The sequence below is a fragment of the Thamnophis sirtalis genome, unplaced genomic scaffold, assembly GCF_051295495.1.
Source record: "Thamnophis sirtalis isolate CommonGarterSnake01/CBP01778 unplaced genomic scaffold, rThaSir2_p1.2 scaffold_1, whole genome shotgun sequence".
In the NCBI taxonomy this organism is placed as follows: domain Eukaryota; kingdom Metazoa; phylum Chordata; class Lepidosauria; order Squamata; family Natricidae; genus Thamnophis; species Thamnophis sirtalis.
The window spans coordinates 174874669-174891914 of NW_028261381.1; the positions used below are offsets into that span (position 1 = coordinate 174874669).

The 17246-nt window shown below is 42.7% G+C and overlaps 1 protein-coding gene across 1 annotated transcript in view; it reads right to left on the reverse strand.

The window, feature by feature from the left end:
* Positions 1-104: 104 nt before the first annotated feature.
* The window catches only part of STAP2 (signal transducing adaptor family member 2), a 29700-nt gene continuing 12558 nt past the window's right edge, over positions 105-17246 (reverse strand). The window contains 5 exon segments of the mRNA XM_087703347.1: positions 105-2062; positions 5431-5517; positions 8027-8128; positions 12036-12203; positions 16780-16872. Of these exon segments, the coding sequence (XP_087559473.1) occupies positions 2004-2062; positions 5431-5517; positions 8027-8128; positions 12036-12203; positions 16780-16872 (509 nt within the window). The 3' untranslated portion in view covers positions 105-2003.

The following is a 17246-nucleotide window of genomic DNA, read 5'->3' on the forward strand; positions in this document are numbered from 1 at the left end:
CTTTCGTCGAGCGCGCTTTAGTGGACCGCGGTTTTGTCGTGCCACGAGTTAACACATCCTAGTCATGAAGGGCTAGTAGTTCAGGATGAACATGGTGAGAAAAATTATGTTTTCCGATGAACAGGGATTTATTTATTAGACCAATTAATGGTTAAGGAATGTGGCCTCGTATAGCTAGTCCTCGGATTTACCACGGTTCGTTTAGTGACTGGTGGAAGTTACAACGGCACTGAAAAAAGTGACTTATGACCGTTTCCCACATTTGCGACTGTTGCCGCCTCCCCGCTTTTCAAATAATTTGATTTGATTGATTTCAAACAAATCCACCCGGACCCTGCCATCTTCCCGCCACTAAGCGAATTAAGAAGAAGACCAGAGAAAGCTGGAAAACCCATCTAGCTCCTTCTTGCACACTTGGGGATTTACTTCTCAGTAAACCTGTGCTGGAACAGGCGGCAAAGGACTCCATTTCCAGAATAGTGGAATGGCGGAAGGGACCTTGGAGGTCCTCTAGTCCAACCCCTTGCTGAAGCAGGAGATGCCCTATGCCATTTCAGGCAAATGCCTGTCCAATCTCTTCTTAAAAACCTCCAGTTGATGGAGCACCAACAGCTTCTGGTGGCAAGTTGTTCCAGTGACTAATTGTTATAATTGTCAGGAAATTTCTTCTTAATTCCAGATTGTTTCTCTTCTTGATTAGTTGCCACCCATTGCTTCCTGTCCTGCCTTCAGGGGCTGTAGAGAATACGTTGACCCCCTCTTCTTTGGGGCAGCCCCTGAGATATTAAGACACTGCTATCATGTCTCCCTGGTCCTTCTTTTCAGTAAACTAGACACACCCAGTTCCTGCAACCGTTCTTCATAGGTTTGAGCCTCCAGTCTCCTAATCCTCTTTGTTGCTCTTCTCTGCACTCTTTCTAGAGTCTCCACATCTCTTCTACATAATTTACATCATCATTGTAGGTTTTTAAGAAGAGACTGCACAGTCACTTGTCTGAAATGGTATAGGGTCTCCTGCTTGAGTAGGGTGGTGGACTAAGAGAATAGCAGAGTGGGAAGGGACCTTGGAGGTCTTCTAGTCCAACCCCCCGCCTAGGCAGGAAACCCTACACTGTTTCAGACAGATGGCTATCCAACATCTTCTTAAAGACTTCCAAACTTGGGGCATTCACAACTTTTGGAGGGAAGCTGTTCTACAGATTAATTTTTCTAACTGTCAGGAAATTTCTCCTCAGTTCTAAGTTGCTTCTCTCCTTGATTAGTTTCCACCCATTGCTTCTTGTTCTGTCCTCAGGTGCCTTGGAGAATAGCTTGACTCCCTCTTCTTTGTGGCAACCCCTGAGATATTGGAAGACTGCTATCATGTCTGCCCTGGTCCTTCTTTTCATTAAATTAGACATACCCAGTTCCTCCCTGAAGCCTCCTGGGAGCTAAAAACGTGCGAGAGAGAGTTTTGCAGCAGAGACCCGAAAATCAGCTGGCCGGGGGGAGGTGCGTGCACATACATGGTGTAGCTGAGCTGGGGCAACCGGTCGTGTGCCTGTAGAGAGGGCTCTGTGTGCCACTTTCGCACCCATGCAGTAGATTCGCCATCACGGTCCTATAATATTTCAGACCAATGTTTGTCCAGTCTCTTCCTAAAAACCTCCAGTGTTGGAGCACCCACAAACCTCTGGTGGCAAGTCATTCCACTGGTTAATTATTTCCTGGATCCAAGACTGATTGGTTATTTCTTCGTGCCACGTTTGGGAACTCTCCCTAAATCTCCTTCTTGACTTTTAATTGTGAGATTTGTGCTGGCTGTGTGACATCACAGCAGCCCAGGAGAGTCAAAGGCAGATCAAGGGGTGGGTTTTCTGATCCAACTCACAAAACAGGATTGCTGGTTCGCCCGAGAGAGCAGATCCAGAAGGATCCAGAGGTAGATTTTGGTTGGGAATTCAGCCGGTTCCTCTATTTCCTTGTCACCGTGTGGATTCTTTAATCAAAATGTCCGCCGTCTTTTAATCCTCCATCTTGGCCCTTCGTTCCTGAAGTTTGAGTTTCAGCTCCTCGGTCATGGCTGCAGAGAGAAAACAACACGTCAGCAACACACAGGCAAAGAGTGCTTGCAGAGTAAACAGACAAACAAACAACCCAGGTATGGAAATTAAAGGGAGTCCTTGTATAACGACCACCTCGTCTTACAACCGTCTGAAGTTAGGACAGCCACAAAACGGGGGTTTTACAACCCTGTAAAGCACAGCAGGTGGCCCACCAGCGTCCTGCGGAGCTGGCGACGGACTTGGACGATGAGGAGGTTGGGCCAGTCCTGGGGTCTGGGGAAGGCTCTGATGGATGATCTGCGTCGGATATTTCCCAGCCACCGGAGAGGCAGCTGCCTTTGGAGGCTGAGATGAGTGTGGAGGAGGAACAGTTGAGGCCTGTTTCAAATGCGCATATCCACAGAGCAGATAGGAGAGGTGAGCAATGGAGGACAATGAGCTGGCTCAGGAAGCAAAACAAACATAGACCCTGACTGGCTCCTCCCTGGCTGGGGAATAAATAGGATGAAAAGGGAGTGGTTTGGTTGTTGCAGACAACTGTTCGTATTTCTGGAAAGTTTTCTCCTTCTGTGTTTCGTGCGACAAAGACTGCCTTTGTTCTGACCGAGGCTCCCCAAAAGCACGAAGCCGACTCCTCGTCCCGATAAAACCTCTTTTATTTAGTTTAAAGTGAATTCCTCTTCAGCAAAGACCCGGCCAACAATCTCTTGAAAGACCAAGAGATTTCACAACCACAGACCTTTATCAGGCTTGGAGAGCAACCAGGCCAATATCTTCCAAACGCCACTCTGTAGCAGACAATACTTGGCAAGAAGTCAGGAACAGATCTTCACCCTAATTGAATTGAACTCATTGTCTCCTGCAAACTCCACTCCCCTGTTGCTCCTCTTTTATTCCCTTTGGGAGGGGCCATTCACTATCCACCTGTGGCCTTACTCCCAAGCGGACCCCTGTTCTTTAGCTGTTCCCTTCATTGGCAGCTCTGCATATGCGCACATTGGGAACAGGCTCCAGCTGTTCTTCTGCCTCACTGATGTCTCACTCCGAAGGCAGATGAGAACTGACAGACGGCCCTGGCCCCCTCTCGATGCAGAGCCCTCCTCAGACCTTCCCCAGACTCCAGGACTGGCCCAGGTTCCTCCCCAACCTCCTCACTCTCCGAATCTGCTGCCAGCTGCATTTGTTAAGTGAATCACTGCAATTGTTAAATCAGTTGCACGGTTGTTGAGTGAATCTGGCTTTTCCATTGACTTGGCTTGTCAGAAGGTTGCAAAAGTGGATCCCCTGACCTCGGGACATGGCAACCGTCATAAATACGAGTCATTTGACAAGCCTCTGAATGCAAATCACGTGACCATGGGGATGCTGCAGGGGTCGTAAGTGTAAAAAAACAGTCGCAAGTCACTTTTTTCAGTGCCGTTGTAACTTCGGACGGTCACTAAACGAACTGTCGTAAGTCGAGGACTACCTGCATTCATTGAATGGCAGTATTTATCAGCCTAGCTTGAGAATGACATAAAACAATCCAGACAAAGTTCAATTCTTTATCTGTTCCCTTTAGCTGCTCCCTTTGTCTGGAAGCTCTGTGCATGCGCGTACTGAGAACAGGCTCCAGCTGTTCTTCTGCCTCACTGATGCCTGACTCCGGAGGCAGCTGATAACTGTCAAGACGGCCCTGGCCCCCTCTCTGCCTCCGACACAGAGCCCTCATCAGATCCTTCCCCAGACTCTAGGACTGGCCCATCTTCTTCCCCAACCTCCCCACTGTTCGAATCTGCGGCCAGATCCGCTGGCATAATGAGCTGATAAGGACTATTGTTCCAATGAACATCTTGTCTGGACTTTTTCTTGGGGAATGTAGTTAATTCCAAAAGTGTAAATAAAGCCGAGGTGGCGCAGTGGTTAAATGCAGTACTGCAGGCTACTTCAGCTGACTGCTAGTTCTGCCGTTCGGCTGTTCAAATCTCACCGGCTCAGGGTTGACTCAGCCTTCCATCTTTCCGAGGTGGGTAAAATGAGGACCCGGATTGTTGTTGGGGGCGAATATGCTGACTCTGTAAACCGCTTAGAGAGGGCTGAAAGCCCTATGAAGCGGTATATAAGTCTAACTGCTATTGCTATTGCTATTCTATCTCTATATATCTATATCTATATCTGTATCTGTATCTGTATCTGTATCTGTATCTGTATCTGTATCTGTATCTGTATCTGTATCTATATCTATATCTATATCTATCTATCTATCTATCTATCTATCTATCTATCTATCTATCTATCTATCATCTATCCATCCATCTATCTATCTATCTATCTATCTATCATCTATCCATCTATCTATCTATCTATCTATCTATCTATCATCTATCCATCCATCTATCTATCTATCTATCTATCTATCTATCTATCTATCTATCCATCCATCCATCCATCCATCCATCCATCCATCCATCCATCCATCTATCTATCTATCATCTATCTATCTATCTATCTATCTACCTATCTATCTATCATCTATCCATCCATCCATCCATCCATCCATCCATCCATCCATCCATCCATCTATCTATCTATCTATCTATCTATCTATCTATCTATTTATCACCTCTTTGTCTCTCTCTAACTCTGGTGTTGCAGTGGTTTAAATGCAGTATTGCAGGCTGACTCTACCCACTGCCAGCAGTTTGAGCCTGACCGGCTCAAGGATGACTCAGCCTTCCATCCTTCCGAGGTGGGTAAAATGAGGACCCGGATTGTTGTTGGGGGCGATATGCTGACTCTGTAAACCGCTTAGAGAGGGCTGGAAGCCCTATGAAGCGGTATATAAGTCTAACTGCTATTGCTATTGCTATTTTCTTGGTGGGGAGCCTGTTTCTTGCTTTCGCGAAGGCCGAGTGAGAACAGGTTGCTGTAAATGTCCCACCGCCTCCCCTACAGTCACACGACCACAAATTGAAAGCGTTAGCTTACCTTTAGCAAGTTGCTCCGTGCCAAAGTCACGTGACTACAATTTACTAGTAACAAAAAAAATGCCTGCAGGTAGTTTCCGACTTACGACCGTTTGTTTAACGACCCTTCAAAGTTATGATACCACCGAAAAAAGCGACTTCTGAGTGTTTTACAGCAATTGTGGCTCCCCCCCAGCCACATGATCAAAATTCTTGGCAACTGGCTCATATTTATGACGGTCTCAGCATCCCGTGGTCCCCCTTTTGCAACCATCTGACCAGCAAGGTCAACGGGGGAGTTGGATTCACTTAACAAGCCCGTTATCCGCTTAACAAACGTCTCACTCAACAACAGAAAATTTGGGATTGTGGTCATGGGCGTAACTGCAATTAATGACATATGGATGGAATCTTGTAAGTGGCACAATAAAGTAACTTACCAGTAGTAATGTTTTTGACTAACAAAGTCTTCTCTTTGGTGGAGGGGATATCACGTCTGGGGGAAGATTTATCTTCGAGAGAGGTGCCTTTAAGAGATTAAGAAAAGCACATGTTGAGACTCTAGAAAGAGTGCAGAGAAGAGCCACAAAGAGGATTAGGGGACTGGAGACTAAAACATATGACGAACAGTTGCAGGAACTGGGTGTGTCTAGTTGAATGAAAAGAAGGACCAGGGGAGACATGATAGCAGTCTTCCAATATCTCAGGGGTTGCCACAAAGAAGAGGGAGTCAAACTATTCTCCAAGGCACCTGAGGGTAGAACAAGAAGCAATGGGTGGAAACTAATCAAGGAGAGAAGCAACACAGTTCTAGGCTGCAACAACAGAGGGATAGAATCAAGATCACATGAAAGGTTAATACCACTTTATAAGGCCTTGGTAAGGCCACACTTGGAATACGGCGTCCAGTATTGGTTGCCTCAATGTAGAAAAGATGTGGAGACTCTGGAAAGAGTGCAGAGAAGAGCAACAAAGATGATCAGGGGACTGGAGAGACTAAAACATATGAGGAACGGTTGCAGGAACTGGGTACGTCTAGTTTAAGAGAAAGAAGGACGAGGGGAGGCATGACAGCAGTGTTCCAATATCTCAGGGGTTGCCACAAAGAAGAGGGAGTCAAGCTATTCTCCAAGGCACCTGAGGGCAGAACAAAAAGCAATGGATGGAAACTAATCAAGGAGAGAAGCAACTTAGAACTGAGGAGTAAATTTCCTTAACAGTGAGGACAATTAACCAGTGAAACAGAAGTTGCCTCTGGAAGTTGTGAATGCTCCAACACTGGAAGTCTTTACGAAGATGTTGGAGAGCCATTTGTCTGAAACGGTATAGGGTTTCCTGCCTAGGCAGGGGGTTGGACTAGAAGACCTCCAAGATCCCTTCCAACTTTGCTATTGTATTATAAGAGCAATATGATGATTAGGGGACTGAAACATATGAGGAACCGTTGCAGGAACTGGGTATGTCTAGTTTAATGAAAAGAAGGACCAGGGGAGACATGATAGCAGCCTTCCAATATCTCAGGAGCTGCCACAAAGAAGAGGCAGTCAAGCTATTCTCCAAAGCACCAGAAGGCAGGACAAGAAGCAATGGGGGGAAACCAGTGGTGGGATGCAAAAGCTTATACTACAGGCTTGGTGGGCGTGACAGGGGAAGGACACTAAAATCTCCATTGCCTCCTCACTCCAGGGGAAGGTTCCTGCAAAATCCCCATTCCCTCCCGATCAGCTGGGACTCGGGGGCGGGGGAGAGAATAGATGGGGGCAGGGGCAATCAGAGGTGGTATTTACCTGTTCTCAAAATTTCCGCTACCGGTTCTCCAGAATGGGTCATAACCTTCTGAGTAACCACCTCTGGTGGAAACTGATCAAGGAGAGAAGCAACTTAGAACTAAGGAGAAATTTCCTGACAGTGAGAACAATCAATCAGTGGAATGACAGAAGTTGTAAATGCTCCAAACACTGGAAGTTTTAAAGAAGGGATTGGATAACCGTTTGTCTGAAGTGGTGTAGGTTCTCCTGCTTGAGCAGCGGGTTGGACTAGAAGACCTCCAAGGTCCCTTCCAGCTCTATTCTATCCTATCCTATAACTCTGAATGGCCACTTTGTAAGCCAAGGATTGACTGTATCTCCAAATTCCACACTGCATATAAGAAACCAGGAAAAGAGATTTATACCTCCTTCAACCATAGAAGAGATCCTGCCCGCTGGCCCATTACCTACTGTGGGAAGTTATCACCCAGCCCTCTCCCAGAAAAATGAAATATCCTAGGAAATATTGAAAAGGCAGAATATTTCTCTGGATGTGAAAAGAAACATGTTTGAAAAGACAGAATAGTTGCCTATAGCTTTCTGCCCATCCCCAGCTAATGGGCCATTAAGATGGCCAGGCTAGCCCACTTTACATAATAAAGACTTCTCCTCACTGCAGCTGTAGGGGGAAGAGATATTACTCAACTGACCACAAGGCAACTGAGAACTCATCACAGCCTAGAGAGTAGCCCCCTGCATGGCACCTTGGGAGTCTGACAACCAGTCAGAATACATTTCTTACACAGGAACAGGAAACAGAGAGGTGGGACTGAACAGGGTATAAAAGCCTAGCAAGCCCCTCCCTCAGCCCTTCTCTTCTTCTCCACCAACATTGAAGCCTGTGATCACCTTTTCTGTTCAGGGCTCAAGCCATGTTGTCCTGTCCAACAATAAACCATCTTTCCAAGCAGCCTCCATGTCTCCAGTGTCTTCTTCCCCACTTGGAGCTGAACCCAAAAGGACATTTCTTTCAACACTACCTTAGCACATAACATCCAGTGCTCCTATTGAAGTTGGCAGAATCATGAGGACTAGAACCCCTAATTTTATTTTTTTGTTTTTTTTGTTTTTATATTTTAGAAAAAGAGATCAGGATTCACAGGTCAAGGCCCTTCGGATACAGTCCTGTGAACTGAACACACCTGGAGAGACCAAACTAGCTTGTTGCTTTTGTGGCTGGATGGCAATAATTGTCTCGACACAAGGACACAAGTCTCCCAAGTCATACCTGGCTTAGGTGGCTTCTTTGGTGGCTTGGGAGGTACACGAACAGGTGGGGGCGGCCCCTTCCACCACGCTTCCTGGTCCCCGGGTTGATCCCACGCCACACCTGTCCCGGGTGGAAAGGTGGGAGAAAACATACTTCAATTCTCCTGGCAGAAAATTTCATTTCAAAAAAACCAGACAGTGCAATTAATCCTTGACTTACAACAGTTCATTTAGCGACTGTTTGACGTTGCAATGGCACTTTCAAAAACCCTGACACGACTGTTTTTTTTCCACACTTGCAGCATCCCCAAAGTCATGTGATCAAAACGGGCAACTGGCTCGCATTTATGACGAGCCAGGGGTCACGTGATCCCCTTTTGCGACAAGCAAAGTCCAGGGGGAAAGCAGAATCGCTCAACGATCGGGTTACTCACTTAACCATTGGAGAAATTCACTGAACTGTGGCGAGAAAGATCATCAAATGGGGCAAGACTCACTTAGCAACTGTCTCGCTAATCAACAGAAGTGTTGGGCTCAATTTGGGTCGTAAGTCGAGCCCTATTTTTACGGTCATATTTCCGGCCGTTCCTCCAGAGTGCAGGAGGTTTGCCTTTCAATCCGCTGGGGGAGCAAACCTCAAATCCAGCCTCCCTTCTGCTTGCAACCTTCCTGCCGTCTTCCCCAATGACTTTCTGGGGAAGCCGGCAGGAAAAAAAAAAGTCTCAGATTTCCGGCCGTTCCTCCAGAGTGCAGGAGGATTGCCTTTTAATCCACTGGGGGAGCAAACCTCAAATCCAGCCTCCCTTCTGCTTGCAACCTTCCTGCCGTCTTCCCCAATGACTTTCTGGGGAAGCCAGCAGGAAAAAAAAAAGTCTCAGATTTCCAGCCGTTCCTCCAGAGTGCAGGAGGATTGCCCTTCAATCCGCTGGGGGAACAAACCTCAAATCCAGCCTCCCTTCTGCTTGCAACCTTCCTGCCGTCTTCCCCAATGACTTTCTGGGGAAGCCGGCAGAAAAAAAAACAACTCTCAGATTTCTGGCCGTTCCTCCAGAGTGCAGGAGGATTGCCCTTCAATCCGCTGGGGGAACAAACCTCAAATCCAGCCTCCCTTCTGCTTGCAACCTTCCTGCCGTCTTCCCCAATGACTTTCTGGGGAAGCCAGCAGGGGAAAAAAAAGTCTCAGATTTCCAGCCATTCCTCCAGAGTGCAGGAGGTTTGCCTTTCAATCCGCTGGGGGAGCAAACCTCAAATCCAGCCTCCCTTCTGCTTGCAACCTTCCTGCCGTCTTCCCCAATGACTTTCTGGGGAAGCCGACAGGGAAAAAAAAAGTCTCAGATTTCCAGCCATTCCTCCAGAGTGCAGGAGGATTGCCCTTCAATCCGCTGGGGGAACAAACCTCAAATCCAGCCTCCCTTCTGCTTGCAACCTTCCTGCCGTCTTCCCCAATGACTTTCTGGGGAAGCCAGCAGGGGGAAAAAAAGTCTCAGGTTTCCAGCCATTCCTCCAGAGTGCAGGAGGATTGCCCTTCAATCCACTGGGGGAACAAACCTCAAATCCAGCCTCCCTTCTGCTTGCAACCTTCCTGCCGTCTTCCCCAATGACTTTCTGGGGAAGCCGGCGGGAAAACAAAAGTCTCAAAGGATAATCACGTAACCACAAAGCACTTGGCAACTGGTTGTAAATGCAAACAGGTTGCCAAGTAGCCGAAATGCAGTCATGTGACTTGAGGGATTTTTTTATTACAGCCAGAATTGTTTTACGGGCCATGGGGCACCCTGTCCCAGTTGCGAATGGTCATTAAATGGCAGTCATAAGTAGGGAGCTAACTGCAATCCCAAATCAGACTCATTTTATGACAGCCAAAAGTGCTTTACGGGTCGTAAAAATTGCAAGTGCTCATTAAATGATGGTCGTAAGTCGAGGACTACTTGCAATCCTGAATCAGACTTCATTTTATGACAACCAGAAATGTTTTATGGCCCATATAAAGCCCCTGTTCTGATTCCGAGGAGTCATTAAATGATGGTCGTAAGTCAAGGACTATTTGCAATCCCAAATCAGACCCCGTTTTATGACAGCCTGAAGTGTTTTACGGCCCATAAAGCCCCCCACTGCAGTTGCGAACGTCGCTAAACATTCCATCGTAATTCCAGGACTCCTTGGAATCCAGAATCAGACCCCTGATTTGCCCGTATGGACAGGAAACAGCCTTTGAAGTACCAACAAACTCTATTTCTGTATTTATATTTCATATTTCCTAACTGTGTCCCTCTCCTTCAAGAGAGGGGCTCTGGGTGGTGTCCGATGTGGGGTGGGATTCAAAAATTTTAGCAACCAGTTCTCTGTCTGGTTGCTGGGTGGGTGTGGCCATAATGGGCGTGGCCTACTCGGCCTCCGGCATCACGGCGGGTTGGGGAGGCGTTTTTGCCCTCCCCAGGCTCCAGAGGCTTTCCTTCAGCATACGTGAGGGAGAAAATGTCCTCCCCTGGGCTCCGGAGGCCCTCCGGAGGCCTGAAACACGCTCCTTTCCTGACTTCCAGAACTTCCGGGAAGCGTCCCGGAGACTCCGTGTGGGCCCTGCACTTACCTGGCATCCAAAATGGGCTGCGTGGAGCACTGGTGGATTCCACACCCGTCACAACTGGTATGCTGCGCACAGGGCCGGGCGCGCACGCCACTGCCCTGTGACACCCAGCTGCTCAGCAGAAGTCGCACAGGCACCGCATGCTGTGTGCGCATGCGCAGTTGGCCAGTCGCGTTATAAACAGCTTTGGACCGCGGGCAGGCAGGCGGGCCCAATGAGCCACCGTACCTGTATGGTGGCCGCTGCTCCCAGCTACTATCGGTATGGCCATACCGCCCGGAACCCACCACTGGTGTGGAGACTCCTGGGAGGGGAGGGGTGGGCGGGGCCAGCCAGTCCTTGCAACTACCCTTTGAGCAAACCAGATGTAAAATCAGCATCCAGTTCTCCCAAACTGTTCCGAACCAGCTGAATCCCACCTCTGTGTCCAAGACAATCAATAAAATTAACGCTAAAAATCAGAATAATTTAAAATGAAACGGATTAAAAAAAAATTTTTTTTAGAAATAAAATTTCCAACCAGTGTAAAACTCCAAATTTCACAGTGTTGTCTTCCATTTTGACCTTTTTCTACACCCCTTCCAAACACCTGTGTTCTAAAATTGCATGCTCTTCCTGCCACTGCTGTCGTTCCGCTTGGGCAGGGGTCATCAAACGTAAATACCCAAAGAGCCATTTGGACCCGTTTCCCACAGAAAAGAAAACACCAGGAGCAGTGGTGGGATTTAGCCAGTTCGCACCTATTCGGGAGAACCGGTTGGTAACTTTCCAGGCAGTTCGGAGAACCGGTTGTTGGAAGAAATCTCCTTTTGTTTTTTCCCCACTAATCCTGTAAGGAAGGCAGGAAGGAAACATTCTGGTGTTGTTTCTAGCCTCATCTTTGTTGACCTGCTTACAGAAACTGCCTCTCCGGTTAACCCTCATTACATTGTAAGAGCTAAGGCGAAGCGCCCGTCGACGGGAGTGATGTTGAGTTGGCCACACCCACCCAGTCACATGACCACCGAGCCCCACCTACTCAGCTGGCCATTAGGGCAGAGAACCGGTTGTTAAATTATTTGAATCCCACCACTGACCGGGAGCCACAAAGGTCCTAACCGGAAGCCCCCCTGTTCAATGCTGGAGCTGACCAGAAGTTCAGTTCCCCCATCACAGAATCTCCTCCTAGAGCGGCATACTTTTTCCTCTACCTGTCATAACCGAACGCCCTATCAATTGTGGAGACAACTGGAACCCCCCCCTCTTGCCATAGAGTCTTCTCCTGGCACACTGTGCTTCTTTCCCCCCCCCCCAACGGAAGCTCCTCTCAAAATTGTGGCACCGGCCGGTGACGGAGCCGCAGCAGAGGGAGGAAAGAGCCACATGCGGCTCCAGAGCCGCAGTTTGCTGACCCCTGTGCTGAGGATTGTAATGTCACTCACGTGATCCGCCACTCTCAACTCACCTTCGTTCACGTATGTCGTCTGCGGAGGGTCTTCCTCCTCGTAGATATGCACGGGTTGGGGGGGTGATGCCCGGCACGGAGGCGGGATGGGCACGATCGGTGGCAGAGGAGGAGGCGGGGACGGCCACGAATTCAGCGATTCGACGCTCTTTTGTTTCACAAGTTTGCCTGCAGGCCAACGGACAGACGTACAGGTGATCCTTGACTCGTTTAGTGACCGTTCGAAGTGACAACGGCATTGAAACAAGGGATTTACAACTACTTCTCACACTTAAGACTGCTGCGGCATCCCCGTGGTCACGTGATCAAAATTCAGACGCTGGACAACTGGTTAGGGTTAGGGTTAGGGTGATCATATTTATGATCAATTTATGATCATAAATTGAGGACCCATCTGTAGTGGGGAGATTCCAGCCAAGCTGATCAATCCATCAACTCTATCTATCTATCTATCTATCTATCTATCTATCTATCTATCTATCTATCTATCTATCTATCTATCTATCTATATCACCTATCCATCCATCCATCATCTATCTTCTATCTATCAATTCTCTCTCTCTCTCTTCCATCTATCTATCAATCTATCAATCTACATCTATTATCTACCTATCTACCTGTCTGTCTACTTGCCTGTCTACCTGTCTATACCTCCCTTCCTCCCACTATCATCTCACCATCTATCAATTATCTCTCTCTTCCATCTAGGTATCAATCTATCAATCTCCATCCATCCATCCATCCATCCATCCATCCATCATTTATCTACCATCTATCAACTCTCTCTCTTCCATGTATCAATCTACATCTATTCTCTCTCTCTCTCTCTCTCTCTGTCTATCTATCTATCTATCTATCTATCTATCTATCTATCTATCTATCTATCATCTATCTATCATCTATCTATCTATCTATCTATCTATCTATCTATCTATCTATCTATCTATCATCTATCTATCTCTCTCTATCTCTATGTAGTGGCGCAGCGGTTAGAATCCAGTATTGCAGACAAACTCTGCCCACTGCCAGGAGTTCGAATCTAACTGGCTCAAGGTTGACTCAGACTTCCATCCACCTAAGGTGGGTAAAATGAGGAGCCAGATTGTTGGGGACAAGAGGCTGATTCTGTAAACTGCCTAGAGAGGGCTATAAAACACTGCAAAGGGGTATATAAGTCTAAGTGCTATTGCTATCTACATTTCATATTTCTAAAGCAGCCATCTCCCTCACAAATGGCCTCAGGGCAGGGTACAATATAACCCAACCAATAAAGAAAACAGCATCTAAATCCTAACTTGAGAAACTAAAATTTAAATTAGGGATAAGCATTTGAAAATTATATTATATAATGACAATTAAAGCATCCAAATTGGGGTGGGGGGGAAATCCCTAGATGGCCACTTAGTGTCGGATTATTACAAGCATTAAGGCATTAAGAGTTATTAACCTAATCTTGCGAAGCTTCTTCTCCGGTAATATTGTACCAGGGCATACAAAACCTTTCCCAGACCAATTCTTGAATACAGCTCGTCTGCCTGGAAACCACACGGTATATTGGACATTAACACAATTCAGCAAGAGGGGTCAACGCCTGGAATGCTCTACCTGACTCCGTTGTTACATCCTCAAACCACCGTAACTTTAACCTTAAACTGTCTACTGTGGACCTCCCCCCATTCCTAAGAGATCCGTAAAGGGGTGGGGGTGCATAAGCGCACCAGCGTGCCTATCGTCCCCGTCCTACTGTCCTCATTTATTTGTACCAATTTCCTTTGTTCATGTCCATGTTTATACTTATACCTGTTATCTTGTACGTTTGACAAACCAAACAAAATAAAAAAATAAAAGTAAAAATAACAGTAGAAGGTAAAGTAACGTAAAGTAGAATAGAATAGAATAAAATAACATAACATAAAGTAACATAAAGTAAAGTAGAATAGAATAGAATAAAATAACATAACATAAAGTAACATAAAGTAGAATAGAATAGAATAAAATAACATAACATAAAGTAACATAAAGTAGAATAGAATAGAATAAAATAACATAACATAAAGTAACATAAAGTAGAATAGAATAGAATAAAATAACATAACATAAAGTAACATAAAGTAGAATAGAATAGAATAAAATAACATAACATAAAGTAACATAAAGTAAAGTAGAATAGAATAAAATAACATAACATAAAGTAACATAAAGTAGAATAGAATAGAATAAAATAACATAACATAAAGTAACATAAAGTAGAATAGAATAGAATAAAATAACATAACATAAAGTAACATAAAGTAAAGTAGAATAGAATAAAATAACATAACATAAAGTAACATAAAGTAGAATAGAATAGAATAAAATAACATAACATAAAGTAACATAAAGTAAAGTAGAATAGAATAGAATAAAATAACATAACATAAAGTAACATAAAGTAGAATAGAATAGAATAAAATAACATAACATAAAGTAACATAAAGTAAAGTAGAATAGAATAAAATAACATAACATAAAGTAACATAAAGTAAAGTAGAATAGAATAGAATAAAATAACATAAAGTAACATAAAGTAAAGTAGAATAGAATAGAATAAAGTAACATAACGTAGAGTAAAGTAACATAAAGTAGAATAGAATAAAATAAAATAACATAAAGTAAAATAACATAAAGTAAAATAGAATAGAATAAAATAACATAACATAAAGTAACATAAAGTAGAATAGAATAGAATAAAATAACATAACATAAAGTAACATAAAGTAAAGTAGAATAGAATAAAATAACATAACATAAAGTAACATAAAGTAGAATAGAATAGAATAAAATAACATAACATAAAGTAACATAAAGTAGAATAGAATAGAATAAAATAACATAACATAAAGTAACATAAAGTAAAGTAGAATAGAATAAAATAACATAACATAAAGTAACATAAAGTAGAATAGAATAGAATAAAATAACATAACATAAAGTAACATAAAGTAAAGTAGAATAGAATAAAATAACATAACATAAAGTAACATAAAGTAGAATAGAATAGAATAAAATAACATAACATAAAGTAACATAAAGTAAAGTAGAATAGAATAAAATAACATAACATAAAGTAACATAAAGTAAAGTAGAATAGAATAGAATAAAATAACATAAAGTAACATAAAGTAAAGTAGAATAGAATAGAATAAAGTAACATAACGTAGAGTAAAGTAACATAAAGTAGAATAGAATAAAATAAAATAACATAAAGTAAAATAACATAAAGTAAAATAGAATAGAATAAAATAACATAACATAAAGTAACATAAAGTAGAATAGAATAGAATAAAATAACATAACATAAAGTAACATAAAGTAAAGTAGAATAGAATAAAATAACATAACATAAAGTAACATAAAGTAGAATAGAATAGAATAAAATAACATAACATAAAGTAACATAAAGTAGAATAGAATAGAATAAAATAACATAACATAAAGTAACATAAAGTAAAGTAGAATAGAATAAAATAACATAACATAAAGTAACATAAAGTAGAATAGAATAGAATAAAATAACATAACATAAAGTAACATAAAGTAGAATAGAATAGAATAAAATAACATAACATAAAGTAACATAAAGTAAAGTAGAATAGAATAAAATAACATAACATAAAGTAACATAAAGTAGAATAGAATAGAATAAAATAACATAACATAAAGTAACATAAAGTAAAGTAGAATAGAATAGAATAAAATAACATAACATAAAGTAGAATAGAATAGAATAAAATAACATAACATAAAGTAACATAAAGTAAAGTAGAATAGAATAAAATAACATAACATAAAGTAACATAAAGTAAAGTAGAATAGAATAGAATAAAATAACATAAAGTAACATAAAGTAAAGTAGAATAGAATAAAATAACATAACATAAAGTAACATAAAGTAAAATAGAATAGAATAGAATAAAATAACATAAAGTAACATAAAGTAAAGTAGAATAGAATAGAATAAAGTAACATAACGTAGAGTAAAGTAACATAAAGTAGAATAGAATAAAATAAAATAACATAAAGTAAAATAACATAAAGTAAAATAGAATAGAATAAAATAGTAACGTAAAGTAATGTAAAGTAGAATAGAATAGAATAGTATAAAAGAACATAACATAAAATAAAATAAAGTAACATAAAATAAAGTAGAATAGAATTGAATAGAGTAAAGTAAAGTAAAGTAAAGTAACGTAGAATAGACTAGACTAGAATAAAATAAAATAAAATAAACATAACGTAACATAGAGAATAGAATAGAATAGAATAGAATAAAGTAAAATAACATAAAGTAAAGTAACATAAAGTAGAATAGAATAGAATAAAATAAAATAAAATAACATAAAATAAAATAAAGTAACAAAGCAAAGAATAGACTAGAATAAAATAAAATAAAGTAACGTAACGTAGAAGAGTAGAGTAGAGTAAAGTAAAGTAACGTAAAGTAAAGTAGAATAGAATAGAATATAATAAAATACAATAACATAAAATAAAGTAACAGAAAGTAGAAAAGAATAGAATAGAATAGAATAAAGTAAAGTAACGTAACGAAAAGTAAAGAAAGAAAAGAAAAGAAGAGAAATAAAATAAAACAGCATTTGTGGATAAAATAGCATTTGTGGGTTAATTTGAAGCGGGAAGTAAAACGGAGGCTGCCTTCCTCCATGATCCAGGTGCGAATTCAGCCTCGGAATCAGCGTCGAAGTACCTTTCCCAGGTGAGGTCTGGGGGTCTTCAGGCTCCAATGGGGACCCCGACATGCCCTGCTCCCCTTCCGGATTTTGATCTGTCTCCACAACGTCTGCAAAGAAGACAAGTCCCGGTAGAAAACGAGGAGGGGATTCTGACTCCTGATGCCATTTGGACTACAGGTAGTCCTCGACTTACAACCATCCGTTTAGTGACCATTCCAAGTTACAGCGGCACGGGGAAAAAAGGGACCATTTTTCACACTTGCGACCGTCGTAGCATCCCCGTAGTCAAGTGATCAAAATCCAGAAGATTGGCAAGTGGTTCGTATTTATGACGGTCGCAGTGTCCCAGGGGTCACGTGATCCCCTTTTGCGACTGTCTGACAAGCGAAGTCCACGGGGAAGCCGGATTCACTTAACAAACTGCCCGACTCACTTAACAACGGGCGTGATTCACTGAACGACGGCAGCGATTCACTTAACA